The sequence below is a fragment of the Parasteatoda tepidariorum genome, chromosome 5, assembly GCF_982258835.1.
Source record: "Parasteatoda tepidariorum strain Cologne lab strain chromosome 5, Ptep-v5.0, whole genome shotgun sequence".
Lineage (NCBI taxonomy): Eukaryota > Metazoa > Arthropoda > Arachnida > Araneae > Theridiidae > Parasteatoda > Parasteatoda tepidariorum.
In genome coordinates, this window is record NC_141759.1 from 99,527,004 (window position 1) to 99,553,489 (window position 26,486).

The following is a 26,486-nucleotide window of genomic DNA, read 5'->3' on the forward strand; positions in this document are numbered from 1 at the left end:
GGGGGGGGGGATTTAGAATTTACCCAAGAATGCGCCCAAGAGCTTGGGGGGATGGGGGCTACTGAGCCTTCTTAAAGCAAAGTTTCATAAATAAGGATTCTCAATCTATGTGTAGAAATACTTGTTGAACCACCGATAGATGGCAGCGTTTATTGTAAATTAAATTGTAACAGCAACTGTAAAAAGATATTGTTAAAAAGAGAGATATCTACGCCTTTTGAATGTAGCCTTTTGTCCTGTATATCACATGTTATAATATATTTTTGTTGTTACTTACACCTTTGTGGTTATTGAGTAGTTTTCCTGTTTCTCAAGAAAACGAGAAAAATGATAATTTCACTAATAGTTTAGATAAATCTTCGGTGTATTTCGTAACCCATTGGAATTAATTAAACTCGAAAAGAGAAACTGCACATTAGTATAGGTTTCCGCGAATAAAAGGAGAAAGTTTTTTTTCTTTTCTTCTTTATGGTTACTTTTTGGAGGAGTAGCAAAAACCAAAAAAAATCATCTTTGTGTCAATAAGACATCAAAGATACAGTTCATTTGTTATTTAGACAAAACTATTTTTTAAGAGGAAAAAAAGCATTCCACCACATGCGGTGATAACAGTATTCCATAGATATAAATTCCTTATATTAGTTATTCCCTATATTAGTCCCTGCAGTATTCATATGGGCATTTGTTCATTCCAATTGAGACGATAACCACTGGTATTCAAAACTTTTGCTATTCATGTCATCCTTTATTACAGGCAATTTTCAGAAGATGAATATTCTGGACACACAATTCTGGAGAACACCACATTCACAATGATAGTTGCAGTCAAAAAAAGATCAAAAGCTCCATCTTTTCCCTTTCAGGAATTACAATTTTAAAAGGTCAAGGTATTTAAACACGAAGTTAGCTGTGAATGCATATATATTGCACATTAATTTTATAAATTAAAGAAACATAAGCATTTTTTTTTAATAAAATTTTTTTTTTAGAAAGCTTACCGAGTTTTAGAAAAAGTAACGATTTTATTCGACATTTCCGTTACAAATACTTGTACTTTTTCCCTAAAAAAGTAACGAAAGTACAAGTAAAAGTACTAAATTTAAAAAGTAACGAAGTACAAGTAAAAGTACGTACTTTTTACTTGTTCCGGCGGTACAAGTAACGAAAGTAAAAGTACTGCCATATATGATCACAACACACTTAAGTAGATCAGCATATTTGTAGGAGGTAGTAGAAGTAGTACTATATTTACATTGCACTTGAGCTGCCCAATGACTTATTGACTGTTAAACATCGTTTAAACATCCCGACTGTCGACGCTCAGGTAAATATGAACTCGCTCAATAAACAGAAAATAAGCGGACTGTAAATTCACAATATTTATTTATTATTATTTGGAAGAGAGCTTTTTTGTAGCTCGTTACAGCTCTCCTTCCACACACACTCTTTCTCTCTCTGTGTTACAAGTTATACTAGGTGGCGCTACAAATCCGTGCGGATACATACCGCCGGGCGTTGCATTGTTTTAACAATCAACAATATTAATACAACTATTAACAATATTACTACTATTACACAAATATTACTATACTAAACAATTGCTATTACACGATAAATTTCACACTTTACATGATTATGAAAAGTAATATAAAGTTTTTAAAAAATATTCATTCAATTGGCAATAAACAAATCTTGGAAATGGGCCTTTTAAAGATCCCTTTGTTTGTTTTAATACTACAAACACGAACTCTGCCATCCTTTCCCGGAAAGACCTCCACAATTCTACCAATTGGAAATTTACATATAGCTAAATTATCTTCCTTTATTAAAACCATATCTCCAGTTTTAATGTTTTGTTTCTCAATGTACCACTTCGACCTTTGTTGCAAAGTTGACAAATAGTCTTTGTGCCACTTTTTCCATATTAATTGCACGAATTTAGTGGTTTTGTGCCATAAACTCAACCTATTATCAGATACATTGGTTACATCTGGTTCAACAATTGATGTGAACGGTCTTCCGATCAGGAAATGGCCTGGAGTGAGAACGCTCAAATCATTGGCATCTGAAGATAACGGGGTAAGCGGTCTTGAGTTTAAAACTGACTCAATTTGAGTAGTTACAGTCAAAAAATCTTCATAAGTTAATTTCTTATCACCCACTACTCTTTTCAGATGATATTTGAAGGATCTCACTCCAGCTTCCCAGAGCCCTCCAAAATTCGGACTCCTAGGTGGCAAAAATTTCCATTTGATATTTTCATGACTCATATAATTACATAAACTCTTATCAGGATTTTTAACTAAGCTAAATAATCGCTGTAACTCATTATTACTCCCAACGAAATTAGTCGCATTATCTGAGTACAGAATACTGCTTTTTCCTCTACGCGAAAAAAATCTCTTTAATGTAGCTATAAATGCTTGAGAGCTCAACTCTGTCACAAGCTCCAATTGAATCGCTTTTGTGACGAAACATACAAAAATCGCGACATAAATTTTTTGAAAAGTACCTTTCCGTTGGTTCTTGTATTTAATTGCAAATGGACCGCAAAAGTCCACACCTGAAATGGCAAATGGAAAGTTTTGACTCACACGACTTTTGGGTAGATCACCCATAAGTTGATCACAAGTTATTGGTTTAGCTTTAAAGCACGACAAACACTCACGAACTACTTTTCTACAAATAGATCTGCCATTGATTGGCCAAAATCTTTGTCTTATAATAAACAATAATGTTTGAGGTCCAACATGTAAATTCTTAATATGATTACTAATAATTATCAACTTTGTTAATTTATGTTTTTCTGGTAACAATAATGGGAATTTTTTATCAAAGCACAAATTACTATTGGACAAACGTCTACCTACTCTTAAGCGACCTTCTTCATCAATGAAAGGACATAAACTTCTTACCTTACTCTGCTTTGAAACTTCACCTGTAAGTTCTAGATCTCTAATTTCCTTGCTGAACTCTCGTTTCTGCACTAAACTTACCAATTTCAGTTCAGCTCTTTTAAGTTCATCTGGAGACAAAGACCCAGTTGATGTGTCATAAGTGCTCCGACAATTATCGATGAACCTATATACAAAACTTAATACACGAATGAGTTTACTATAGTTATTACTAATTTCCAGAAAATTATCAAGAAAATTACTATTATCACTAATAAAACAATTAAAGTCACTAGATGGTTTAAATTCATTAGAAAATTCATCTTCAATAACTCTGGATGGAATGTCTCTATTTGGATATTCACTGTTACACAAGAAATTTGGTCCTTCAAACCACAATCTACATTGTGAAAGTTTATCAGGATCGAGACCTCTGGAAATAATGTCTGCTGGGTTCTCAGTTGATGGTACATATCTCCAACTGTCAATGTTAGTTAAGTCTTGAATCTGGGATACACGATTGGCAACGAAAGTCTTAAGTAGAAATGACTCCTTACGTATCCAAGAAAGCACAATCATGCTATCACTCCATAAGTAGATGTTGGATATAGGCAAATCAAGAGCTTTTATGACTTTTTTCACTAATTTGGCTAGAAGCAGTGAGGCACAAAGCTCTAGTCTTGGGATGGTTACTCTTTTCAAAGGTGATACACGACTTTTGCTAGCAATCAATTTGATAGTCGCTGCTTGACCATTTTTAACACACTTACAGTAAACAACAGCACCGTAAGCAACCTCTGACGCGTCGGCGAATCCATGAATTTCAATCATGTCAGCTCCCTCTGTAAGTATACATCTATCAAATTCCATGTTGTTAACACTCTTTAAAGCTTCGACAAACTTCTTCCACTCTTGGATTTGTTTCTCAGGTAGTTCTTCATGCCAGTCCAGTTTTAAAGACCATAGCTGTTGCAAAAATATCTTTGCTTTTGACACTACTGGTCCAAGCAATCCAAGGGGGTCGAAAAGGCGTGCAATTGTGGATAAGACACAGCGCTTCGTGACTTTCGAGTCTTTTCTTTGTGATGCACTACAGGTAACTTTAAAATAAAGACTATCTTTCATCGGACTCCAGGAAACTCCTAGCACTTGAGTTCCATCACAGTTAGTAAAATTATATATTTCTTCACCATCAGAAACTAACGCTGCGCAGTTGCTATGCCATTTGTGGAGTTGCATGCCAGCATTTCCTAAAATACCAATTAATTGATTTTTAAGTTCCTTTGCAGTTGCTAAATTATCAGAGCCGGTCAACACATCATCTATATAAAAATCATTTTCAATGACTGGAGCAGCAAGAGGATAATTTTCTCCTTCATCAATAGCTATTTGCTTTAATGTACGCGTTGCTAGAAATGGTGCACACACCGTACCGTAAGTGACGGTATTCAACTCGTAGGTTTTGACAGGTCCTTCCTCTTTTTCTTTCCAAAGAATACGCTGCAATTTTCTTTGACTTTGGTGAATTAAGATCATTCGGTACATTTTCTTTATGTCTGCTGTGAACGCATAGACATATTTACGGAACCTTGAAATGATGGAAAATAAATCACTCTGAACTATGCCTCCATTTAATTGCAAAGAATTTAAGGAATTACCAGTTGAGGTAGGATAACTCGCATTAAAAACAACTCTTAGGACAGTTGATTGCCTATCAGGGCGGTAAACTCCTAAATGGGGAATGTAGTAAGTGGCTTCTTCCTCCACATCATCCGAAATTTCTGACATGTGTCCCATCTCTAAATATTCACGAAGGAAATCTTTATATAAAGATAAATAATTTGGCTCCTTAATTAAACGTTTCCACATCAGATTCAATTTTTTCAACGCAAACTCTTTAGATTTTCCCAAATTTTTAGGATCCTCTTTTAAAGGCATCTTTACTATGTACCGTCCCTCAGAATTTCTAGCACAGTTGTTTTTAAAATGTTCTTCACAAATAATTTTTTCTTTACTCTCTATTATTTCAGTTTCGATATTTTCTATCTCCCAAAAACTTCTAACAGTTTGTTCTAAATCAAGAGTTTCTTTAACTAACCCACAATGGATTTTATTATCCTCCATATTTGATATGCTTCCACTAACTAAATAACCAAACACAGAATTTTGTAAGATTAAATTCGAGTTAGGAGGGTAAATTTGCCCAGGTTTTATTAGCTCAAAAAAGGATTCCGCACCAATTAATAAATCAACTCTCTGCGGAATGTGAAAATACTCATCAGCTAAGTTAATGTTTTCCAACCCTTCCATACACTTGTTTACTTTCTTTGAGGGTGTGAGATCCGTAATTCTAGGAACAACTAATAAATTCAGATCTGCGTTAAAAGTTCGGGCTTTATTTATTAAAGTAGCACAAACTTGAGACCTAACAGAAATAGCTGAATCATTCAACCCAGACACTACTATGTTTATTTTATTCTTTCTCAATTGTAGGCGATCTGCACATTCTTTACTTATGAAATTAGACATAGATCCCGAATCTAATAAAACACGAACTTCACTTTCATTTCCAAAAGAATCACATAAATAACAAATTGCAGTACTCAAAAGAACTGTTTTGTTTTTATTCCAGACATAACTACTCGTGGCCGAAAAGATATTGGCGCCTGTGTTTTGCTCTTCGCATGCTGCTGGTGTAAATTCAGAAGCAAGTGGAGAGAGGGGGGGATTTCCTCTATCAATTTGTTTTTTATTCGATTCTGAATTCATAATGTTCTCCTCTCTTATTTTTGATTTCGCGGAATAATTATGTTCTCGATTAAAATGTAATGAAATATGATGCCTTTTACCACATTTAGCACAAGAATATTTTGATTTGCAAGACATCACTTTATGTTTACCAAGACAATTAAAACACAATTCATTATCTTTAACAATTTGCAGTTTCTCATACACAGATAATTTCTTATAAGTAGAACACATATAAAGGGGGTGATTTTCATCACATAAAATGCACTTTGAACTCTTAACATCAGACAAAAAGGTTTTAGAAGTATTTCTTTCATTATGACTTTTATTATAAGAGCTCTTAGTTAAAGATTTTCCGCGAGATGTCATAAATAAATCTATTTCCTTTCCTAGTTTAATTGGTTCAAACCAGGTGTCCGATTGTTTTACACTTATATAAGTAGCGGTTTCCCTGTCCAATGTTTGGAAGAGTTTATCAGAAATTATTAGCTGATTTAATGTTTTGAAATCTGTGACATTTCTTAATTTTAAATAGTACTCCCAACTAGTTGTTAAACGTGACGCAAACTGGACGTGCGTTTCGTTTAACTGACGCGTGGTTGTTTTGAAATTGTCCAGACAAGATTGAGCCGTTGGCTGAAATTCTCTAAGTACTATTTCTTTCACTTTTTCATAATTATTAAGATCATCATCACTTATATATGTGATAATATTAGACGATCTTTCTCCAAGCAGATTAAGAAGAATCTCTGATTTATATTTATCTGGCACACACTTAACTATAAATGCTCGTTCTAACGATGTAAAGAAGAATCCCCAATTTTCGGGTTTACTCGGCACTTTAATGGTCAATGTTCTAATGCTCTTAATCAAAGAATCTAGGGAATTATTAGATTCAATTAGCTCTATATTATTCTCTTTTGGCTCAGAACGAATGCGTGCAATTTCTAATTCAGTTTTTGTTCTCTCGAGCTCCTTTGGCTCAGCACGAATGCGTGCAATTTCTAGTTCAGTTTTTGCTCTCTCGAGCTTTATATTCTCTAACTTTAATTGTTTTGATTCTTCAGACTTGCGCTCTTCTACTATTAAACTTACTAGATCACTAACAGTTTCAGAGTCAGTTTTATATTTTTCACAACTTTTAATTATATCAATTAAGTTTACCACAGTCATATCATCACTAATCTCAAGATCTAGTTCACTGGCAATAAGCCTTAAATCATCTTTTTTACAATTCTTAAACATTGTAAATTAAAGTATTTTATAAAAAATCAAAACAATCCTACTTTGAATGGGAAGGCACGAATCCACAGTTTTCTCGTAACACTGTCCACAATGGTTATCTCTTAGAACTCAAAACGAAACTCTTTTCGTTAATTGTTTTAATTTTGCTGATTTTTTCTCCTGGTGAGCGGACCACTTATGTCGACGCTCAGGTAAATAAGAACTCGCTCAATAAACAAAAAGAAAGCGGACTGTAAATTCACAATATTTATTTATTATTATTTGGAAGAGAGTTTTTTTGTAGCTCGTTACAGCTCTCCTTCCACACACACTCTTTTTCTCCCTGTGTTACAAGTTATACTAGGTGGCGCTACAAATCCGTGCGGATACACCGACGAATGATCCGAAGACATGCTATCACAATATTGATCCTCCACAGAAGGGATGGCTCCCCAGATTTTGTACCCCGATGACTTGCGTGCGAAGTCGGGTACTTTTCGGTAGAACAGTTTAACGAGAACCGATAACGCGCACCCTCTCTCTCCTCTCCTCTCGGCTGATCAAAGTGGTCACCCATCCGCTCATTGACTGCAGCCAGCGATACTTGATTTCGGTGATCTACTGGAAACCATGTCACAGTGGGATCACATTTGTAGATGCATATGTACTTTATTTACGTCTAACAATGAACTACTGGCAATGATTTAGGAAACATCCCAAGAGATGATCCGAAGACAGACTATCGCACTTTTGATCTTTTACAGAGGGGATCTCATTCTTGAGGCCACTTTCTCAATTCAGACATAGATCTGTAGAGAAAGGAATATTTTCTTCAGATCCCTGTACCCCATGGTGCTGCTCAGCGGCCGATAACCAGATTTTCGATTCCACATATTTTACAAGCACGAATATGCATAGTTGTAGATTGTAGCACAATCAATTAATTAACTGTAAATTTGAGTTAAGCTCTTAGTCTTTCGTCAACTCTGAATTTCTTGAGATAGGTAGGTACTTCATTTACGTCGTACTAGAGCTGCACAATGGGCTATTGTCGACGGTCTGGGAAACATTCCTGAGGATGACCCGAAGATATGCCATCACAATTTTGATCCTCTACCGATGGGGATGGCTCCTCTGTTTCGGTAGCTCGACGACCTTCGAGGGAAGTCGAGCACTTTACGATTAACAGTTTAGTGAGGAACGATACCGCGCATCCTCGGTCCCTACACAGGCTGATCAAAGTGGTCACCCACCCGCTTACTGAATGCAGCCAGTGATGCGTGATTTCGGTGATTTTTGATCTGTGTATATATTTATATATACAGTCAAACCCCGCTATATAGTTAACATGGTTTGTTATGAACTCCCAGATATAGTGAACGAAATGTACGCTCCCGTGCCTTGCTATGAACATACGAGGGTTGTAAATTAAATAGTGGCAACTTAACCTTGAAACTCACAGAAGGGTGGGCATGCGCAAATAGGATATGTGAGCAGTGAGATGGAGCTGTTGTCGATATGTAGAGTGCGAAAAACAGTCGATTAGCTTAAAAGGGTAGTTGTTGTGTGGCGTTAAAGTGAGGAGTTTCGTTTCCATCGCTCTAAAGCATGTTTTCAAAAGGTGATCAGCGGTCGTGACTTAAAATCGAGGTTGCCCGTGGCAAAAATGCAACAGAATGCTATCGAGGATTAGTGGAAGTCTGTGGCCCAAATGCTTTACCGTATAGGACAGTAGCACGATGGGTTCAAGCATCTTGTCTTTTTTTGTCATTAAGCCTTTTGAAAACATGCTTTAGAGCGATGGAAACGAAACTCCTCACTTTAACGCCACACAACAACTACCCTTCTAAGCTAATCGACTGTTTTTTGCACTCTACATATCGACAACAGCTCCATCTCACTGCTCACATATCCTATTTGCGCATGCCCACCCTTCTGTGAGTATCAAGGTTAAATTGCCACTATTTAATTTACAACCCTCGTATAATGTTATTTTTTTGTGGACATAGTGAGCCAAAACAGAAGAGGAAATCGGTTATTATGAACTTTTTTTTCTATCTTCGTCTGATTTTTTTTCTTCATTTTTTGGCAATTTTGAAATTTCTACATAAAATATATATATACCGATTTTTCAAACCATCTATCGAGTGGAATTTAGTCACAAGCATTTTCTCTTGTTTGCTTCTTCTATCTCAGTTTCCCATCTCTAAATAAAGGGTCATCTCTAAATTTTTTGTATGCAAGACGGAAAAGCCATAAAAAATAAAAGTTAACACATCTTTTGTTACTACATATTGTCTAATCATTTTTGTATTTCTTTTTATGGGTCATTTATTTAAATAATGTGTAATAAAAGGGAGCAGTTCGGAAAAATGAGTTAAAATTGTTTGCAGTACGGATATAGTGAACTTCCGGTTATAGTGAACCGAAATTTCGGTTTATTAAAGTTCTCTGTAACGGGGTTTGACTGCATATATTTACTACCGTGAATGACTGAAATTGGTGGTTGCTGACTTCCACCGGTGAATGTTGACAATCACAGAGTCACTTTGCTAAATGTTCTAAATATATGCTAGGTCTAGTTAAGTGCCACTGCCCGGTATGCCCTACATCAATGTTTTTTTTAAGGTTCAGTGCCACTGCCCGATATGCATTTAACCAGTACTCCCAGGGCCGGATTAACCTATAGGCACACTAGGCACGTGCCTACGAAATTCAGGGGCCTACGAAAAACTTGGGAGAAAAAAATTTGTTGACAAAAATAATTTAGATTTAAAAACAAGTGTATTTTGCACAAAATTATGAAGATACATACAAAAATATAATATTTTTCGGTAATAAATTATTTTGCAGAATCTTATGATCTAATATATTACTTTTTCGCGATTTTTGGATTCAACGAAATCTTGTATTAGCTGTCGAATTCCAAAACTACGCAAAATGTCGTATTCAATAGACATAAGTGCGAGCGATGCCAAACGATCATTGTTGAAAAGAAAAAATTTTTTTATCAATTTTAATCTGGAGAAAGATCTTTCTCCTTCTGCATTTGATCCAAGAATCGACAAATATATACTTAATGCAATGTGAACGTTAGGAAAAGTATTCACAAGTTTATCTTTAACATTGTTATCGATCGAACTAATCATAATGGTATTATCGATATCAACTGCAATATCGGTAGTATGTCGGTATTGCAGATAAAGTTCGATAAACAAATTTGTAAATTAAAATCCATATTAATAAAAATGTTAAAAAAAAATATGCAAGAAAATTTTAGCAAATATTTTGAAAAGAGGGGAGGAGTGGGCCCAAAAACGGCCATGCCTAGGGCCCACGAAAGGTATAATCCGGCTCTCAGTACTCCGAATACAGATGTTTCTCCTAATCTATCCAAAGCAGATATTAAAATATCGAATAAATATAATAATATCAACGAATAAATTAATATCAAATCGGAAGTAACAAATATTTCGGACATTCACCAAGGCGATTGCTGACATTCGCCGGTGACATTCGACATTCTCTTGATTTTCGGTCATTTACAATGTCTTACGTACATAATTTTTGTTTTTTATCAGTTTATTTAGCGGTATGTTCAAGAGCAATAATCAAATCTCCAGCCGTACAGAGAAACGAGTTAATTGGATTCATATTTTGTCTGAACGTTTAGAACAATGAAACAATTTATTTCCGCATAAATCACAATGAAATAATTTATACCGAACATTTATCTGCATATTATCTTATATTAAAAAGTAAAAACCGAGTTTTTAAATGCTCTATGTTATCGGCTTTTAAAATCTCCAGTAATAAATATAACACTGTTTTGTAGCAAAAAAAAGTGTCCTTCGCTGTAATTTGCAACTATCTGTTAGATAAATCAACACATTTTACAGATAAGGCAGTCATTTATTAATGTATTTATTTACTTTCGGCGTTAATTTATCGTCAAGGACATTTATTTAAATGCCATCGGATGATTTTCAAAGAATAAAACTGTTCCTTAATTTCTAGACTTAACTGTTAACTGCGAAATAAAGGAGAAATAACATGTTCTATTCTCTTATGATCGCATTGCCAACTTGAAAAAGAAAAAAATATCAAGTAGATTTTACGAAATTTTGCCTTTTTAATTTCATATTAACTTTTGTGCAATAAGTCGAGGATTTTAGACCTAAGGAATTTTAAGGATTCATATAGCCGGCAATATATTAATTCTATTTATGATAAGAATTAAATGGAGTTTAAATTAATGTGTTTTTATTATATTTATTTTTTAATTCCTAACTATGTAAATGTTCTAAATTTATTATTAAGATGGTTTTCACTTTATACAAGAGGGCTTTTTTTTTTAAGTAAGGGCTATTTTTTTGTGTACGCAATAGGTCATGCGTGCGTCGCAACAAGTGGTTGCGTCGTGTCCTGTCATTCATCGGGAACAACTGTGCTCAAACCCTTTATTATTTTGAACTTTCTTTTAAAAAAAGTACGAAAAATAATTAGAAAATTACTTGAAACTTCTTAAGTTTAGTATATTCAAATAGGAGTTTTTATATTACTTGCGAAATACGATTCTCTGCAAAATCAAGGAAATATATTTTTTTAATTTTCCCCGCGCGTGCGCATTTTCAAAGCTATACATTAATTACTCACATCTTGCGCATATTTAAACGAAATATTTTTAAATTTTAAAGCAATAATTTTAAATTGTTCAATAAATTTTGATAAGTAGTGTAAAAGTTAAAGCAGAAATAAAACAAGACAAAAAAATTAGGTTTTTTTAAAATGAAAAATTTCTATATTTCCATAAATATTTTAAGTTATGCTTAGGAAATTCTCTAAATCATTGCATATAATAACGCAGTCAGTAGGTCAAAGTTATAGATCTATTGCTACAGCTTTTGGCATTTTTCGTTTGTAATTTACTGACTATCTCTCAAACCTCTAAAACCTTTTAATTTCATTGATGCGTATGAGAAATCGGATGATCTAACAGGGCGCGTAGCTAAATTTTTCAACAAAAAATAAGCCCCTTTTAAGCACTCAAAAAATATTTTTAAGCACTTTGAAAAAATATCAGAATTAGACAGGGTTGGCAAGTTTTTGACAATTGATGGTTTTATTTGCTTGCCATTGAAGAAGATGATGGCGCGTTAACGATGAAATTAACAAGAGAAATGAAATTTTTTATCGCTAATAGAGAAAAAAAATTAACAATGTTTAGTTGGGCCCAGTAATTAGCAAAAATTCGAGAGACTTTTCGATTCTATTACATTACAGGGCGGAAAATGAAGTCTGAAATTTAGAATCTCTTGCAAAATACAGCAGAGTTGCACATGAGAGACAAAAATCTTATCCACTGAATCCAGCTCAGTATACGCAAGTATTTCATCAAACATGTACAACAAATGGTGTTTTCATACACTACAGACCGACGGTACGCCGAAATAGATTGGGGTTGAATAAACCGTGAAAACGTTGAATAGGACAATAATCTTTTTTGCATAATTTGTGGCGATAATCAACATGGTAAAGAAAAATATCACATTTCGGAAAAGGGAAAATGAAGCACTTTTTAAAAACACACATGGAAAAAACCACCTTTAAGGGCCTTTAAAAAACGAAAATAATCACCCTTAAGCACTTTTTAAAAAAGCTACGCACTCTGCTTAACTTGAAAAGTCAATCTGCTTCAGCTAAATACTTTATCACTGAAAAATAAATAACAATAAAAAAAATGAGTCAAATCAAACAATTAGCCAAAAATTTTTATTTACAAAATTTAGAATTTCAATGGTTATGAACAAAAAGCAATAGCACAAAGTTTAGCTCTGATATAATACAGAACAATTAAATCAAAGTATTTCAGTTCGAGTTAACTCTTCGCAATACTCATTTTCAAAATCATTTTGGGAAACTTTTTCAGGAACAACAACCAGAAAGGCATTTTTTAAATGTTCTCTCAGGTTGTCATGCTCGGTAGAAAACACTTCCGTTTTTCGTTGCAGATCGAGATGTAGAGTGAATTTCCGCAGATCTTCAAGCCATAATAATTTTAGTCCTTGCAATGTCTCTCATAAGTCCAGAGTACATCTGCTTACATGTCATTGTATCAAGTTATTATGTTTTTTCACTTCAGCCTCTAAGAGACTATTATAAGTTTCTATTACCACCGGGAAATGTGGATTTTTTAGTCCTTTACCACCGGGAAATGTGGATTTTTTTTGTCCTTTACCACCGGAAATGTGGATTTTTTAGTAATTTACCACCGAGAAATGTGGATTTTTTAGTCCTTTACCACCGAGAAATGTGGATTTTTTTTGACCTTTACCACCGGAAATGTGGATTTTTTAGTAATTTACCACCGGGAAATGTGGATTGTTTTGTCTTTTACCACCGGGAAATGTGGATTTTTTTGTCCTTTACCACCGGGAATTGTGGATTTTTTAGTCTTTTACCACCGGGAAATGTGGATTTTTTAGTCCTTGCAGTGACTCTCATAAGTCCAGAGTACATCTGCTTACGTCATTGTTTTAAATCATTAAAATGTTTTTTTTCACTTCAACCTCTAAGAGACAATTATAAGTTTCTATTACCACCGGGAAATGTGGATTTTTTTTTTGTCCTTTACCACCGGGAAATGTGGATTTTTTTGTCTTTTACCACTGGGAAATGTGGATTTTTCAGTCCTTGCAGTGACTCTCAAAAGTCCAGAGTACATCTGCTAACATGTCATTGTTTTTAAGTCATTACTCACAAAGAAGTTTAAATTTCACTCATATCAGTTGGGAACCACTCAGAATCCATCGACGTCCATGTTAACCACGCCTCCTCTTCGTCATAATTACTTTCACAACAGCAACAAAAATACCCGAAAAAACGCCGAACTCGTTCAAACACTCTCATGATAAAAATTTGCAAAATTTCTTAAAACAAGATGTCTTTCTCTCTTTAAAGATAACTTTACAAATGACACTCAACACTAAAGTTGTAATAATTACTCTTTTAAACAATGTAATTGAGTGCATTGTTGAAAGAGGAATTATGCATTATTAATAATAGTGTGATTTATATATGTTTTAAAAAAGTATTGTTACAAAACATAAATGAAACAATTCAAAAAAGTTGCAACCGCAAAGACCATTTTTAAAAACAGAATCCCATTAAAAGTGAAAAGTGCTGTTTTCAGATATATTAACGTTTTAAATTTTTCACATGAAGTAAAAGCAATGATTTCAAAAAATATATTGCCTCATAGAGTTAACGCATACTTGTTTGCAGCTGTCTAAAATACTAAATATTATAATTATTTAATTTTAATATAAATACAAGAATCATAGAAAAAATATCTATTTATTAGATATTTATATTACCTATTTAATAGATATAATCTCTTTCAGTTAAAGCAATGTTTAGAAATTAATTTAATAGTATATTGCTATTATTACTTTTTCCCTTTCAGGAAGCGTATGCAAATCTTTCAATAAAAAATAAGCGCCCTTTAAGTACTTTTTAAGCACTATGTACATTAACAAAATGCAAAATAATTTTCAGACTTTACATGATCATGATAAAATAACTAGTTTTCGACAAAGGACTCTTTTCTTGTCTATATAAGCCACCATAAAAAGATCAAGAGATATTTTTCGGTTCGAATTCAGAGGGTGGAAAATAAAGCCTGAAATGGGGAATATCTTGCAAAATGCAGCAGAGTTGCTGCACATGAGAGTGCAAGAACCACACCGTACCCAGCTCAGTAGACGCAGATGCGGACTCGCAAGTATTACATCAAACATGTAAAATAATTAGCGCTTTCATACGCTACGGACCGACGGTGAGCTGAAAAGGATTGTGGTTGAATTAATTGCGAAAATGTTGAATAGAACAATTTGAAAATCATGCTTTTAGCATAATATGTGACGAAAATCGACATACTAAAAAAAAGGGCAAATTAAGCACTTTTTAAAAACACCCAACCCAATGAAAAAAAGCAACTTCAAGTACTTTTAAAAAAAAAATAGAAAAAAAAGCACCTTTAAGCACTTTTTAAAAACGCTACACACCATGCCTAAATTATTAGTAATAATTACACCTATTTAGTATCAGATTTAGAAATTTTGTTTTGTGGGATATATTGTCTCAATCGTACTTACCATTGGGACAATATATCGCATTACTGAAAAAAACTTTATAAGATAAAATTTTAGTTCTTGCAGGATGCGTAGGCAATTGCATGCACGCTATTGCTTAATACGTGGCGAAAATCGACATGGTAACGAAAAAAATATCTAATTTTTGAAAAAGGAAAAATATGCACTTTTTAAAAACACCCAATGAAAAAAAGCACTCTTGTAAATAACAAAAATTGAAAATAAGCACCTTTAAGCACTTTTTAAAAACGCTACGCACTATGTAGCATACTTATTTTAATATGTCAATCTTAACATAAACTGTTTTTCACACTTAAAAAAAAAAAATTATGTCGTTTTTATTTTTATTATGAGCAGCGTTCCGAAACTAAAATATTTATCTTCTTTTCAGTTCACCTTATCAGATAATAAAAGATAGTTCAATAACAAGAGGCCATATAAAAAACAACAACTTAAAGAGTAAAAATATTTCAAGAACATAACTTTATTTCACACATTCAAAACAAAATAGCCGAAATGGCTACCAGCACAACTTTTCCAACAAGAGACAAGACATTAAAAAATATATTTGGACCCTAACATTATAAAATATTGCTGGAACAATTTCACGTGTCAACTTATTTCATCACCAAATTAGAAAAATTGTGATTTTTCTTAAAAAACACACTTAAAATATAATAGCTTTCATCACTATCAAAATATAAGGCACTTTGTTACAATGATATGTGACGGTTTCAAAATACCAATGACAGCATATATATATATGATTCTCAAAATATTGTGTTATAACATTTTATTATATAAAAATTTATTGGTTTATGAGCAGAAAATATTGATAATCTAATTAAAAAAATTCGGTAACAAAATATTTCATTTTTAAGGCCTCACAAAGGGCAATTCTGCAATGAATGATTATTTCAAATAATTCTAGCTTACTTTTAATTTATTCTCAGTTTCAATTTAGAAGTAAAAGTCTATCGTTATTAAAAATATACATTTTTTTTATTAATTCGCACAGAAAATAAAAATATAAAGTTTTAACAAAATAGCCTAAATTCATAATAAAGGTGTTAAAAAGTAATTTTGACCAAATAATTAAATAAAAATTATATTTAATTTAAAAAGAATATGCAAAAAAAATATATAAAGAAACCTTTACACGACAAAAATTTACAATAAATCCCAAAACATTAATATAAATTTGTAATAATAATGAAATACCCATTCAATTAATTTGTTACTCAGTAAATTAACAGGCCAAGCATAGAAAAACTTTGGCTTCAATAAATCAAATTCAAACAAACACATACTGCAATAAAAAAAATTTTTTTTTTTGAGTGTATATACTGAAATTAACTCTAAAAGAAATAGTAGTAATAATAAAAAACACTGGTGAAATTAAAAATTATCTTTAGTAAATTTATACTTAAAAAAAAAAAGAATATGAAAAATAAAACAATTCACTTAACAAACTTTGTTTTTGTGACCCTGTGAGTTTACAAAGTTTGCATATATATTCATAGAATATATGATCAGCAACAAAAAGTATACATTTTTAAAAAATAAAATACCGGACATACCGACGTCATTCAGCCTTACTATATAATAATAATAAAAAAAAGGCAATAAATTTAAACAAAATAGCGTTCCCATTTCCCTAATGGTAGCAGGGGAACACCTACATTTTTCAAAGAATAACATTAAAGCATACACTGAATAACATATACATACAACATACGTACCACTAGATTAATAAAGTTCTAAAAACAAAAAAAGTTTTAATTTCGCCAATTGATTTCAACAACCTAATTTTCATTTAAAATATGGAAAAACTTTAATAAAATAACTGGTAATTCAAACTCACCATCACCAACTGTTTTCATAAAATTATACAAACATAATTTAGCATTTTTCTTTTTTTTCCAACATAGGAGCCTAAGGAGTGCGCTCCATATTGTTTAAGCGGTTTAATCCGTTGCCGTATTTAAATAGATCATTCAATCGGTTTTAACCTTAAGAGAGTTTAGATTTCCCTTTTTTTTTGCCTAGCTTCTTTGAACAGTTTCCGGAAGGAAAAAAAATTAGTGCATAAATGTTTTAAGACATAGGAAATTTTAAATTCATCAAAACAGAAAAACTGCAATATTATCCAGTTATAATTAACATTAAACGAACATGAAATGTTATGCATTATGTTTACTAATAATTTCGAATAGTAATAGGCATTTAACTCATCAAAGATAATTAAAAGATTTTTTTTAAAATTAAATTAAAAAGGCAGTTCTGCATAAAAACAGACTTAATTTTTTTTTTTTAAACTGATTTTTACAAATGAGACTAGCTTCATTATGTATTAGTATCACATATTTAAATATTTAAGCAAGCAATAATCTGTGCAAAAATTCTATTTAAATTCGTTTTTTTTTTTTTTTTTTTTTTTTTTTTTTTTTAAATTTATAAAAAACTTACTTTTAGGAAATTTTCAAAAACCAGGAGAAACTGGCAAAATTCAGTAGTGTTGGCAGCTATGTTAGTGTTATGTAAAATACTTTAAAAATATATGAGTCCTGCCAATATTTCAACACTCTAATAGTTCCTGTCCCCCCCTTGTGAACAAAATTAAGCGATTTCCAACCCCCCCCTCTCTCAAGCAATGTAATATGTTTGACATTATTACATTTCTTACGTAATATATTATGTAATATTACGCAATATATTACGTAATTTGAGCAGTGCTATTTTTAATCGAAAATATTTTCTAGTGTCGATTCGACAGAAAATTTTATTGCAACAATTTCATTGCAGAGAAAATTCATTTAAATTCAATTGTGAAATTAGAATCTGGTGAGATTTTTAAGCAGATTGATGAATCAAGAATTTGTTAAAATTTTAATGTCTTCTGTTACAGTATAGTTTTTCTGGCAGAAATATTCAAGAAATTCATAATAGAAATATAATTAAATAAAGAATCGTTATGCAGCACGGAAACTGTGAACTGATTTGTTCGAAAAAAATGGGCAGTTTAACGGTTGTTAACATTTCTAAGGCTAAATCGATTGGCGACTTTGGCGTAACAGAACACGCCGATTATAAATTCTTTAATTGTTAACGCTATCTTGAAGTGTAGCAAAGAATAACACAGTATATATTTACAAGTGAAAAGCTTTAAAATTAAAGCTACGCTTCTTTAAACTAATTTGTTGGCATAGGTAAGTTTTAACAAATAAAAAATTTAATATGATATACAAAAACAGAGAAACTAAATTTGAAGTTTTGCTTTCATAAATATCATTTCTAATAATTTTTATTTATGACTGACATTAACTGCGTTTTAATTAAATCAACCAGTAAGAAAATAGGAAAACATTTAGGAAATGAAAATCTGTAGAGAACAATTAAATAGTGAGCAGTGAATTTCATTTTTTTAAAAAAAAATATTTGAATTTAGGATCAGGATTTATATGACGTTTTATGAATAACATTCATGACTTCTGCACATTTTTCAAAATCGAAAACAGTTGAACAATCATTTTAAAATGTTAAGATTAATTTTAGAGATAAAATTTAATCATGTAAGATTTACTTTATGAATGCAATTTTTTTTAAGGCCATTAAAAATTTTGAATGAAATTATTCATCAATAAGAGCTTACTAAAAAAGTACTTAAAAATTCAACGCTTATAATTTTTTTTAATAACAGCTTCATATGAGTTTGAATAGGAAGATAGATAAAATATTTGATTTAATGATTTTTAATGGTAATATTTAGTTTAATTAGTTTTACATTAATTAGTTTAATTAGTTAAAACTAATTTTTCACTCTAAAGATTAAAATAAATAAAGATTGAAAACTCTAATACGGTCTATTTAAGGATTTTTAATGATACCAGCATCACATGAGCTTGAAACACTTTTTACAAGATAAGGATTGAAAAGAAGTAAAAATAAAGATTGAAATTAATTATAAGAAGTTAAACTTAAAGATTTCTAATGATAACAGCAACATATGTCATAAACTAACATAATGCTCATAATGAGCTTGAAACTAACATAAAAAGGTAAATTAAATAATTTATTAAAAATTTCAGGATTTAAAAATAAAAAGTTATATTTTCAACGAACCAAACAATTTGATAATCGTACCACATGAGCAAAAGATACATTCGATTTTATATGACAATACCAGAATGCTAATAACAATAATTTAAAAAAATGAAAGCAAAAGTTTAAACTTAGATATCTGGATTAAGATGCATTTTGCACTGCACCCTCTTGCAATCAACATTCTAAAACAATCATTTCCTAAACTGCATAGTGCAAAGCAAAATGCAATATTTAAAAAAAAAAAAAAATTAATCCCAAAGTTTTTACATTTGTTGTATAATCTCATATTTTTGTCTGATATCCATAGGCTCTTTTTTGGGGTCCTTTTTCCTCCGGTTGGCAAGCATTTGGCGCATCTCTGATGCACTCATGTTGAGGTTCAAGACTCCATCCTCTAATTGACCTAATGGGCCATTCTGATTGCTGTTACCTCCAACACTATTGGTGCTACGAGAACTCTTGGTCGAGTGTGGGGAATCTGGTATGGAAGCATTGCTGTCCATTGGCGTGGAACTTCGAGAATTGTGAACCTAAATATCGAATAAAAATATTCATGAGTGTGTTTTATACTGAACAGTTTATTTCACAATAAAGATCCAGAAAAAAAAAGAAGAAAAAAAAACGTAATAAAATACATTAAATTGTAATGGACACTTTCTCTTTTTGCATTCTCACAAAGTCATATTTTTACATCTCTCAAACATAATTTGACCGGTTGAAGTCAAAAATTCGGATTTTTATAATCTAAAATAGGGTGCGTAACCAAATCTTTCAACAAAAAATATTTTTAAGCACTATATACATTTAAAAAATGCAAAATAATTTTCAAAGACTTTACAAGATCAAGATAAAATGACTAGTTTCTGACAAAGAACTCTTTTCTTGATTATATTAGCAGGGGTCTGCCCAGACATTTTGTGAAAGGTCCTGTTTTTGGAAAAACTACTCATAATTTGTGAATATAAAATAAGCGTTAAGTCACATTCTTTCAACCAGGGTCCTACTTTTGTGAATTTGTGTAAATAGGGTTCTGTTATTGCAAAAATTGCTAAAAACCTTTTCAAGAAGTTTTTAAATTGTAAATAGATACAAGGTTCTGCTCAACGATTGCTGCTACTAAATTAGAGATGCAACACACAAATATTTGGTATTTAGCCCATACTGCTCAACACAGAATATTCATTTCGGACCAGGGTTCGTGATTTTTTTGATTTTTTTAAAAAAAATCAAAAAAATCGGATTATTTTGATTTAAATCGGATTTTTTTTTATTTAAATCAGATTTTTTTGATTTTTATTTAAATGCACTATAAGAGCTTTAATTTATGATCAAAAAAACTTTATAAATGTTTAATCAAAATTAAATTAATATTAAAACTATATTATAACAATATTTTAGAAGCTCTAACTTACTAAAATAATTTTTCATTATAATGCATAGCGACCATTTTGATACAAAGGCATGATTGAAATTAAAAGACAAGATAAAATAGATAATTTAAAGAATACTACTTTAACTAATAACACAAAGTTTCAATTAGCACAGTATAATTTTAATTTAAAATTGTGATCTCTTTTTTTCTCTCATGATTTATAAAATGGCAAAATAAATGCAACAGATTGTGTTTATAAATGTTGTTATTCATCAAAAAATAAATATTCAATCTATATATTTTTATGTTAAAATATTCATTTTTAATCCTTTATCAAAATACATAAGTTAAGCTAAAAAACATTTTTAAAAAAATCTATGTACTCATTGGAATTTTTTTTCACAAAAGAAAATCTGATCATTTCAAAGATACCGTAAACATATTATGAGAAGAAAAATAAAAACCAGTTAATAGCCCTGCTGCTTCAAATAGACTTTGATAGGGAAGAATGACACTATATCAGAATTAAAATATCTGAACTCAGCTTTTTTTTTTCTTTCTATTTTTGGCATATTAAGGTAATTTCTTTTTAATATAACCTCAAGCTTTAGAAATATAGAAATTTCCATCAATAAATTATGATGTAGATTTGAATTTCATGCTTTTTTAATCAAAAGGTAGAATTTTAATTAACATTTGATTTCTGAAAAAAAAAAGCATGTTTATTTACTTTCTACAGCTATGCAAGTCTATATTAAGACAGCATTAAATATTTACTTTAATCTGTGCTTTCAATGTTAAGAATCAAAAGATTTTTAAACATGTAATTTTAAATGTGTTTAACACACTCCAAGAAAGAAAGTAATTTCGTTAACTAAAATTAATTAATGCAGCAATTTATTTAAAATAAATTTTAAAACTGAGAAAAGAAAATAATAAAAGTATCAATAATTTAAAGCACTGTTTTTTAACTTTTAAAATCAATATAATATATATATATAAAAATCAGTTGATTTAAATCAATGGTTTTTTTAAAAAAATCATTTGATTTTAATCATGATTTAAATCGTGATTTAAATCAAGCTGATTTAAATCAACGAACCCTGTTTCGGACGATCAATGGAAATAAAATTACTCACATTTTTAATAATTTCAAATAACACAAGTTAGTAATGTATCACTTTTAACGTGTTACGCATTGAGTAAATTTAAACAATTCCTAAATTTATAATATTTAAATTTTTATTTACATAATATTCAATTAATTAGTTTTATGAATAAATATAAATTGATGAATTATTTATTTACAAAAAGAAATTATGATTTAATATTAATAAGAATGCGCACACGATGTTTGTAAAAGTAGAAATATTTTCTTAGAATACTACATTTGGAATTTAAACTTAGGGAAATTTAGTTGTCTGGAACCATCTTTCTTCTCCCCCCCCCCAGGAATGGGTTTATTCGATTAACAAAACAATAATGAAGATAAACAAATTTATAAAGGGTCCGAAAACGATAAATTACTTTGTGAAGGGTCCAATTTTAAGTTAAAATATTTTGTTATGGTTCCGTTTTCATGAAAAGATATTTTGTGAAGGGTCTGTTAACGGACCCAAATTTCTTCTAAACAGACCCCTGATTAGCCACCATAAAAAGATCAAGATATTTTTCGGTTCGATATCAGCAGGTGGAAAATGAAGGCTGAAATGGAGGATATCTTGCAAAATGCAGCAGAGTTGCAACTAGCTCAGTAGATACATGCAGCACATGCAGACTCGCAAGTATTTCATCAAACATGTAAAATGATTGGCGCTTTCATACGCTATGGACCGACAGTTCGCCGAAATGGATTGTGCTTGAATGAATTGGGAAAATGTTGGATAGAACAATGTGAAAAGCACGCTTTGCAAAATAGGTGGCGAAAATCCGACATAGTAAGGAAAAAAATTTCATTTTCGAAAAGGGAAAATTAAGCACTTTTTAAAAACACCCCATGAAAAAAGCAGCTTTATGGGCTTTAAAAAAAAACAAAAATCGAAAATAAGCACCTTTAAGAAAAGCTACGCACCATGTAAAACTAGGAAGATTAAATTAAATAAGATTTATAATTGTATGCTAAGTATGGCTCGCTTAACTGCAACTCTCAATCCTCATAATATATACTGACCAGCCATCACGAGAATTTCTCCCGACGGAAAAACTTGAAATTAGGCAGAATTGACGAAATAGCGAGATTCTCTCTACCTAAACTAATGCAAAACGACCAACCCCATACTCCTATTTTATTTCATTTTATACCCGGCGTTGAACAGTTGATCCAGCCCTGAGTTTAGGACTATCAACGCTCAACTCCGTACCTTTTAATTTTGAACTCAACCCAGCAGATAAGGGAACTCCTGGATCAATCATGGGGTCGAACTAACCTTCAAGGAGGACTTTTTGATGGAATTGAGCCAGATTTGCATTGGCGAGAAAAACCACGAGAACCTCCCACGGTTAGCTCAGAGGCGAAGGGATTATAACCCAGAATCAGTGTACCATTGAGGATATATTACGTCAGCATTGTGGTCGGTGCGAGTCGGGAACAGAATGAACCAGCCACCGCTCAGATTCGAACCTCATTTGGAGGTAGACGATTCGAGCCCGGGAATTGACTTATTTTCGTAACCGGCAGGGTCTTGAGGAGTGACAGAGTTAACATACCTCTTCTTTGGTTTTCTGAATAATCGGACTCTCTGGAGTTTTATTAACAATGATTTTTGGACTCTCTTCTTCGACTTCATGCTCATCCACTATAGCTGCCTTCTCTACCACTGTCACACCATTAGCTGCTGGATGAGGTGCAGTAGTAGTACCATTCTGTTTATTCTCCTGTAACACAAAAATATACACATATAAGTACAGTGCACAAAATAAATAAATAAAAGAGAGAGTTTTAAAGTAGAAATTTGCATTATTTTAAATACGGAGCTGCTACCTTTAACGATAAAGGACCCAAAAATTCGAAAGGGCTGGTTCCTAAGGGTCTTTAGTTTTCTTAATCTAGTTGAATTATTGGGCTAACTCCAGTGGTCGAAAAAACTACATTTTCTTTGTAGTTAACTACAACTACCGGTAGTTACAAATGTAGTTAACTAAATGTAGTGATTTTGAATTAAAAAAAATTGGCTTGGTTAAATATGAAGAGTTAGTTATAAAGAAGTTTTAATTCATGTTTACATGAAATAGTTTTTAACACTAGATATTGCTCAAGGAAGTCATTTTGACTACTTTTTAATTTCAATTAGAAAAACAATGATGTATACAATGACACAATTTCTTAGAATTTTGTGACTTTTTATACAACATATAGTTTTTTTGTTTGTTAATATTTACTAATAACTTGTTATATAACTGTAAATAATACAAAAAATTAATTTTAAGCAAATTTCTTTACACATTAGTTATTCTTTCATAATCCAATCATTTGGACTGCTTTTGGGCAATATAGATCTATACTAAGTTTCAGTCTTTCTAGTGTTAACAAGAAATATTAAAAATCACTTAACAGAGAATCAAATACTATCTCCGCTCTGGAGGAATGAGTTTTGAAGGCTGTTCCCAAAATGTGGACGCACACAGAAGCCTAAGAGGTCTGTGTACTAACATAAGTGTGAGACTATTAGTTACAGGGCCGTTTTATCCATTAGGCACTGTAGGCAACTGCCTAGGGGCCCCGCCACGTTCAGGGGCCCTGTGCTACAGAGAAAAAAATTGACAATGTTTCTTAAACAGTAAAAATTTAATTCGAAATTTCAATGACGATTGTCTTGCTCTGTACATTACATCGACGCTATTTTAGTACATTTCTGAACGCATTCCAAATTAGATATTAATATTATGGTAGTTAGTTTATATATAACGCAGTAATATAATCGCAAGCAATTTTATCGCGGTAATTTTAACGCCGACTAATCAGATGACTATACAGCAAGAGCAGCTTTTTTAACACAACATGCTTGAAAAACGAAACTTTTCCAAATTGAAATTAATTAAAAACTGTCTTCGTTCAACTATGTCTCAAAACCGCTTAAATTCATTGGCCATAATGGCAATTGAAAATGATGTATTGGAAAAGGTTAACTTTCAGGATGTCTTGAACGATTTTGTAACAAAAAAAGTTAGAAGAGTTAATATTTAAGCTCATTGTATGATTTTTTTTAAATGCATATATTAATTACTTATATTCTTTTCGTTTGATTCAATATTTTTATTGAATAATGTGATAATATACCTATGTAGTAAAAAACAGCGTAATTATGAATAAAGTGTTGTGTTAGCGAAAAAATATATTAGGAAGTTAGAAGACGGTAGGGGGGGGGGGCGAGACGAGCAATGCCTAGGGGCCGCGACATGCATAAGCCGGCCCTGATTAGTTAGATGGCTTAAAGAACTCTTTTAATGTGACATAAAGTTCAGTGTGAAGCTCTAAAGTCATCATTAGAAAAAAGTTGTTTTTTTTAAAAAAAAATCATTTTATCAACACATTTACAAGTTAACCAGAATTTCATCGCAAACTTCAATAACCTATAATTTATAAGGTAGCAATTACGAATAAAGTAGCACGAACGTAAGTTTCACAAGCGCTTAAGCCCAACACAGCAAACAATCAATTGGCAGTAAACATCAATTATGGCGAAACCATAATCTTATTAGGCGACTATAAATTACCAATAAAGAGAGCTTAAAGGGGAACGGTATCCTAAATAATTAATGGATTTATTTATTTTTTCTCTCTCGTAGTTGTGTCATTGATTTCTGCAGCAGGAAAAGGGACGACGCAATCTTCTTGTGCAAGATTTCTTACCGTTTTGGTGACATCTCATCAAGAGAAGCAACCGGCGAATGGCCTTCACCTGCTTTCCACGGGGAAACAAACACCTGTTTTTTGGGAATGTGCCGGCAAGATGCAGATCTTGAGGAAGGAACACCACGGGTCACGGACTTTCGGAATTTTTTTTTTTTTTTTTTCTCTTCCTAATTCATTGAGGATTCTAGAAAGAGGCTTTCTGTAGAAAACGTAGGAGAAATTGAATAGAACCTTTTTGTTTAAGCCGTTTCCCTGCCAGGAACACGTGGAGAAATTAAGCTCGTGTATAATTTCATAGACTACCTTATTGAAAATTAAATTAAGATGAATGTCGAAAATTGTTTTTATATTTTTAATACCTTCCTCAGGTTTCTAAAATATAAATGATTTTCTTTTTCGCACGACTATCAACTTTTAATTGTAAATGTGATAGTTTTTAAAAGTTCAGTTTCGGAAATCGTTTTCTAATTTGCGTTTTGCTCAGCAAATAATCGATTATAGATATTTCGCATATGATCGCGAAAAATCAAACAATTTCTTTGGTTTAAAAGATGTTAGAAACAGTTTTCAAACTTTTTAAAGAAATAGAATGATTTCTAACCCGAAAAGTCCGATATAAGCCAAAAAGTGCCTTTTGACTCATTTTATACAAAACTCAACATTAACAAATAGAAAACGATTTAATACGTCATACTAAAAATAAAAAAAAAAACCTTTTGGCATTGCTTTTGACAATTGTCAAAAATCATGAAATTTTGAATCATGTAAAAATAATGGCGTTTTCATACGTTACGGACTGACAATACGCCGAAATAGATTGGGGTTGAATTAATTATGAAAATGTTGAATAGAACATCGTGAACTGTGTCTTTTCGCATAATTCGAAGCGAAAATCAACATAGTAAAGGAAAAATCTCATTTTGAAAAAGGGAAAATTAAGCACTTTTTAAACACCCAATGAAAAAAGCACCTTCAAGGGCTTTTAAAAAACAAAAATCGAAGATAAGCACCTTTAAGCACATTTCAAAAACGCTAACGCACCCTTGTAAATATCTTTTGGGTTTCAAAGTTATATACTTAAATAAAATAAAAAAGACACTACGATTTTGTTGATCGAAGGGTGGGGTAGGTCATATTAA

At 31.7% G+C, this 26,486-nt stretch overlaps 2 protein-coding genes across 2 annotated transcripts in view; both read right to left on the bottom strand.

Annotated features, from left to right (window-relative positions):
- Positions 1-1,667: 1,667 nt before the first annotated feature.
- On the bottom strand, positions 1,668-6,887 carry LOC139425095 (uncharacterized). The gene is made up of 2 exons (XM_087162927.1): positions 6,211-6,887; positions 1,668-5,628 (listed from the first exon to the last, which is right to left on the bottom strand). The coding sequence occupies exons 1-2, from the start codon at positions 6,885-6,887 to the stop codon at positions 1,668-1,670; spliced, it is 4,638 nt and encodes a 1,545-aa protein (XP_087019053.1).
- Positions 6,888-17,927: 11,040 nt separating this feature from the next.
- The window catches only part of LOC107448527 (Na(+)/H(+) exchange regulatory cofactor NHE-RF1), a 60,204-nt gene continuing 51,645 nt past the window's right edge, over positions 17,928-26,486 (bottom strand). The window contains exons 2-3 of the mRNA XM_016063767.4: positions 23,202-23,369; positions 17,928-19,653 (exon numbers count right to left, since the gene is read on the bottom strand). Of these exons, the coding sequence (XP_015919253.3) occupies positions 19,387-19,653; positions 23,202-23,369 (435 nt within the window). The 3' untranslated portion in view covers positions 17,928-19,386. The remainder of the gene's footprint in view (positions 19,654-23,201; positions 23,370-26,486) is intronic.

What these genes read in the sequence shown, in the direction of transcription:
- LOC139425095 (XM_087162927.1), bottom strand. Translation starts at nt 6,887, where the DNA reads ATGTTTAAGAATTGTAAAAAAGATGATTTAAGGCTTATTGCCAGTGAA. An exon ending in TTAAACGAAACGCACGTCCA is followed by an intron (nt 5,629 to 6,210) that starts GTTTGCGTCACG and finishes ACAAATTGATAG; the next exon opens with AGGAAATCCCCCCCTCTCTC.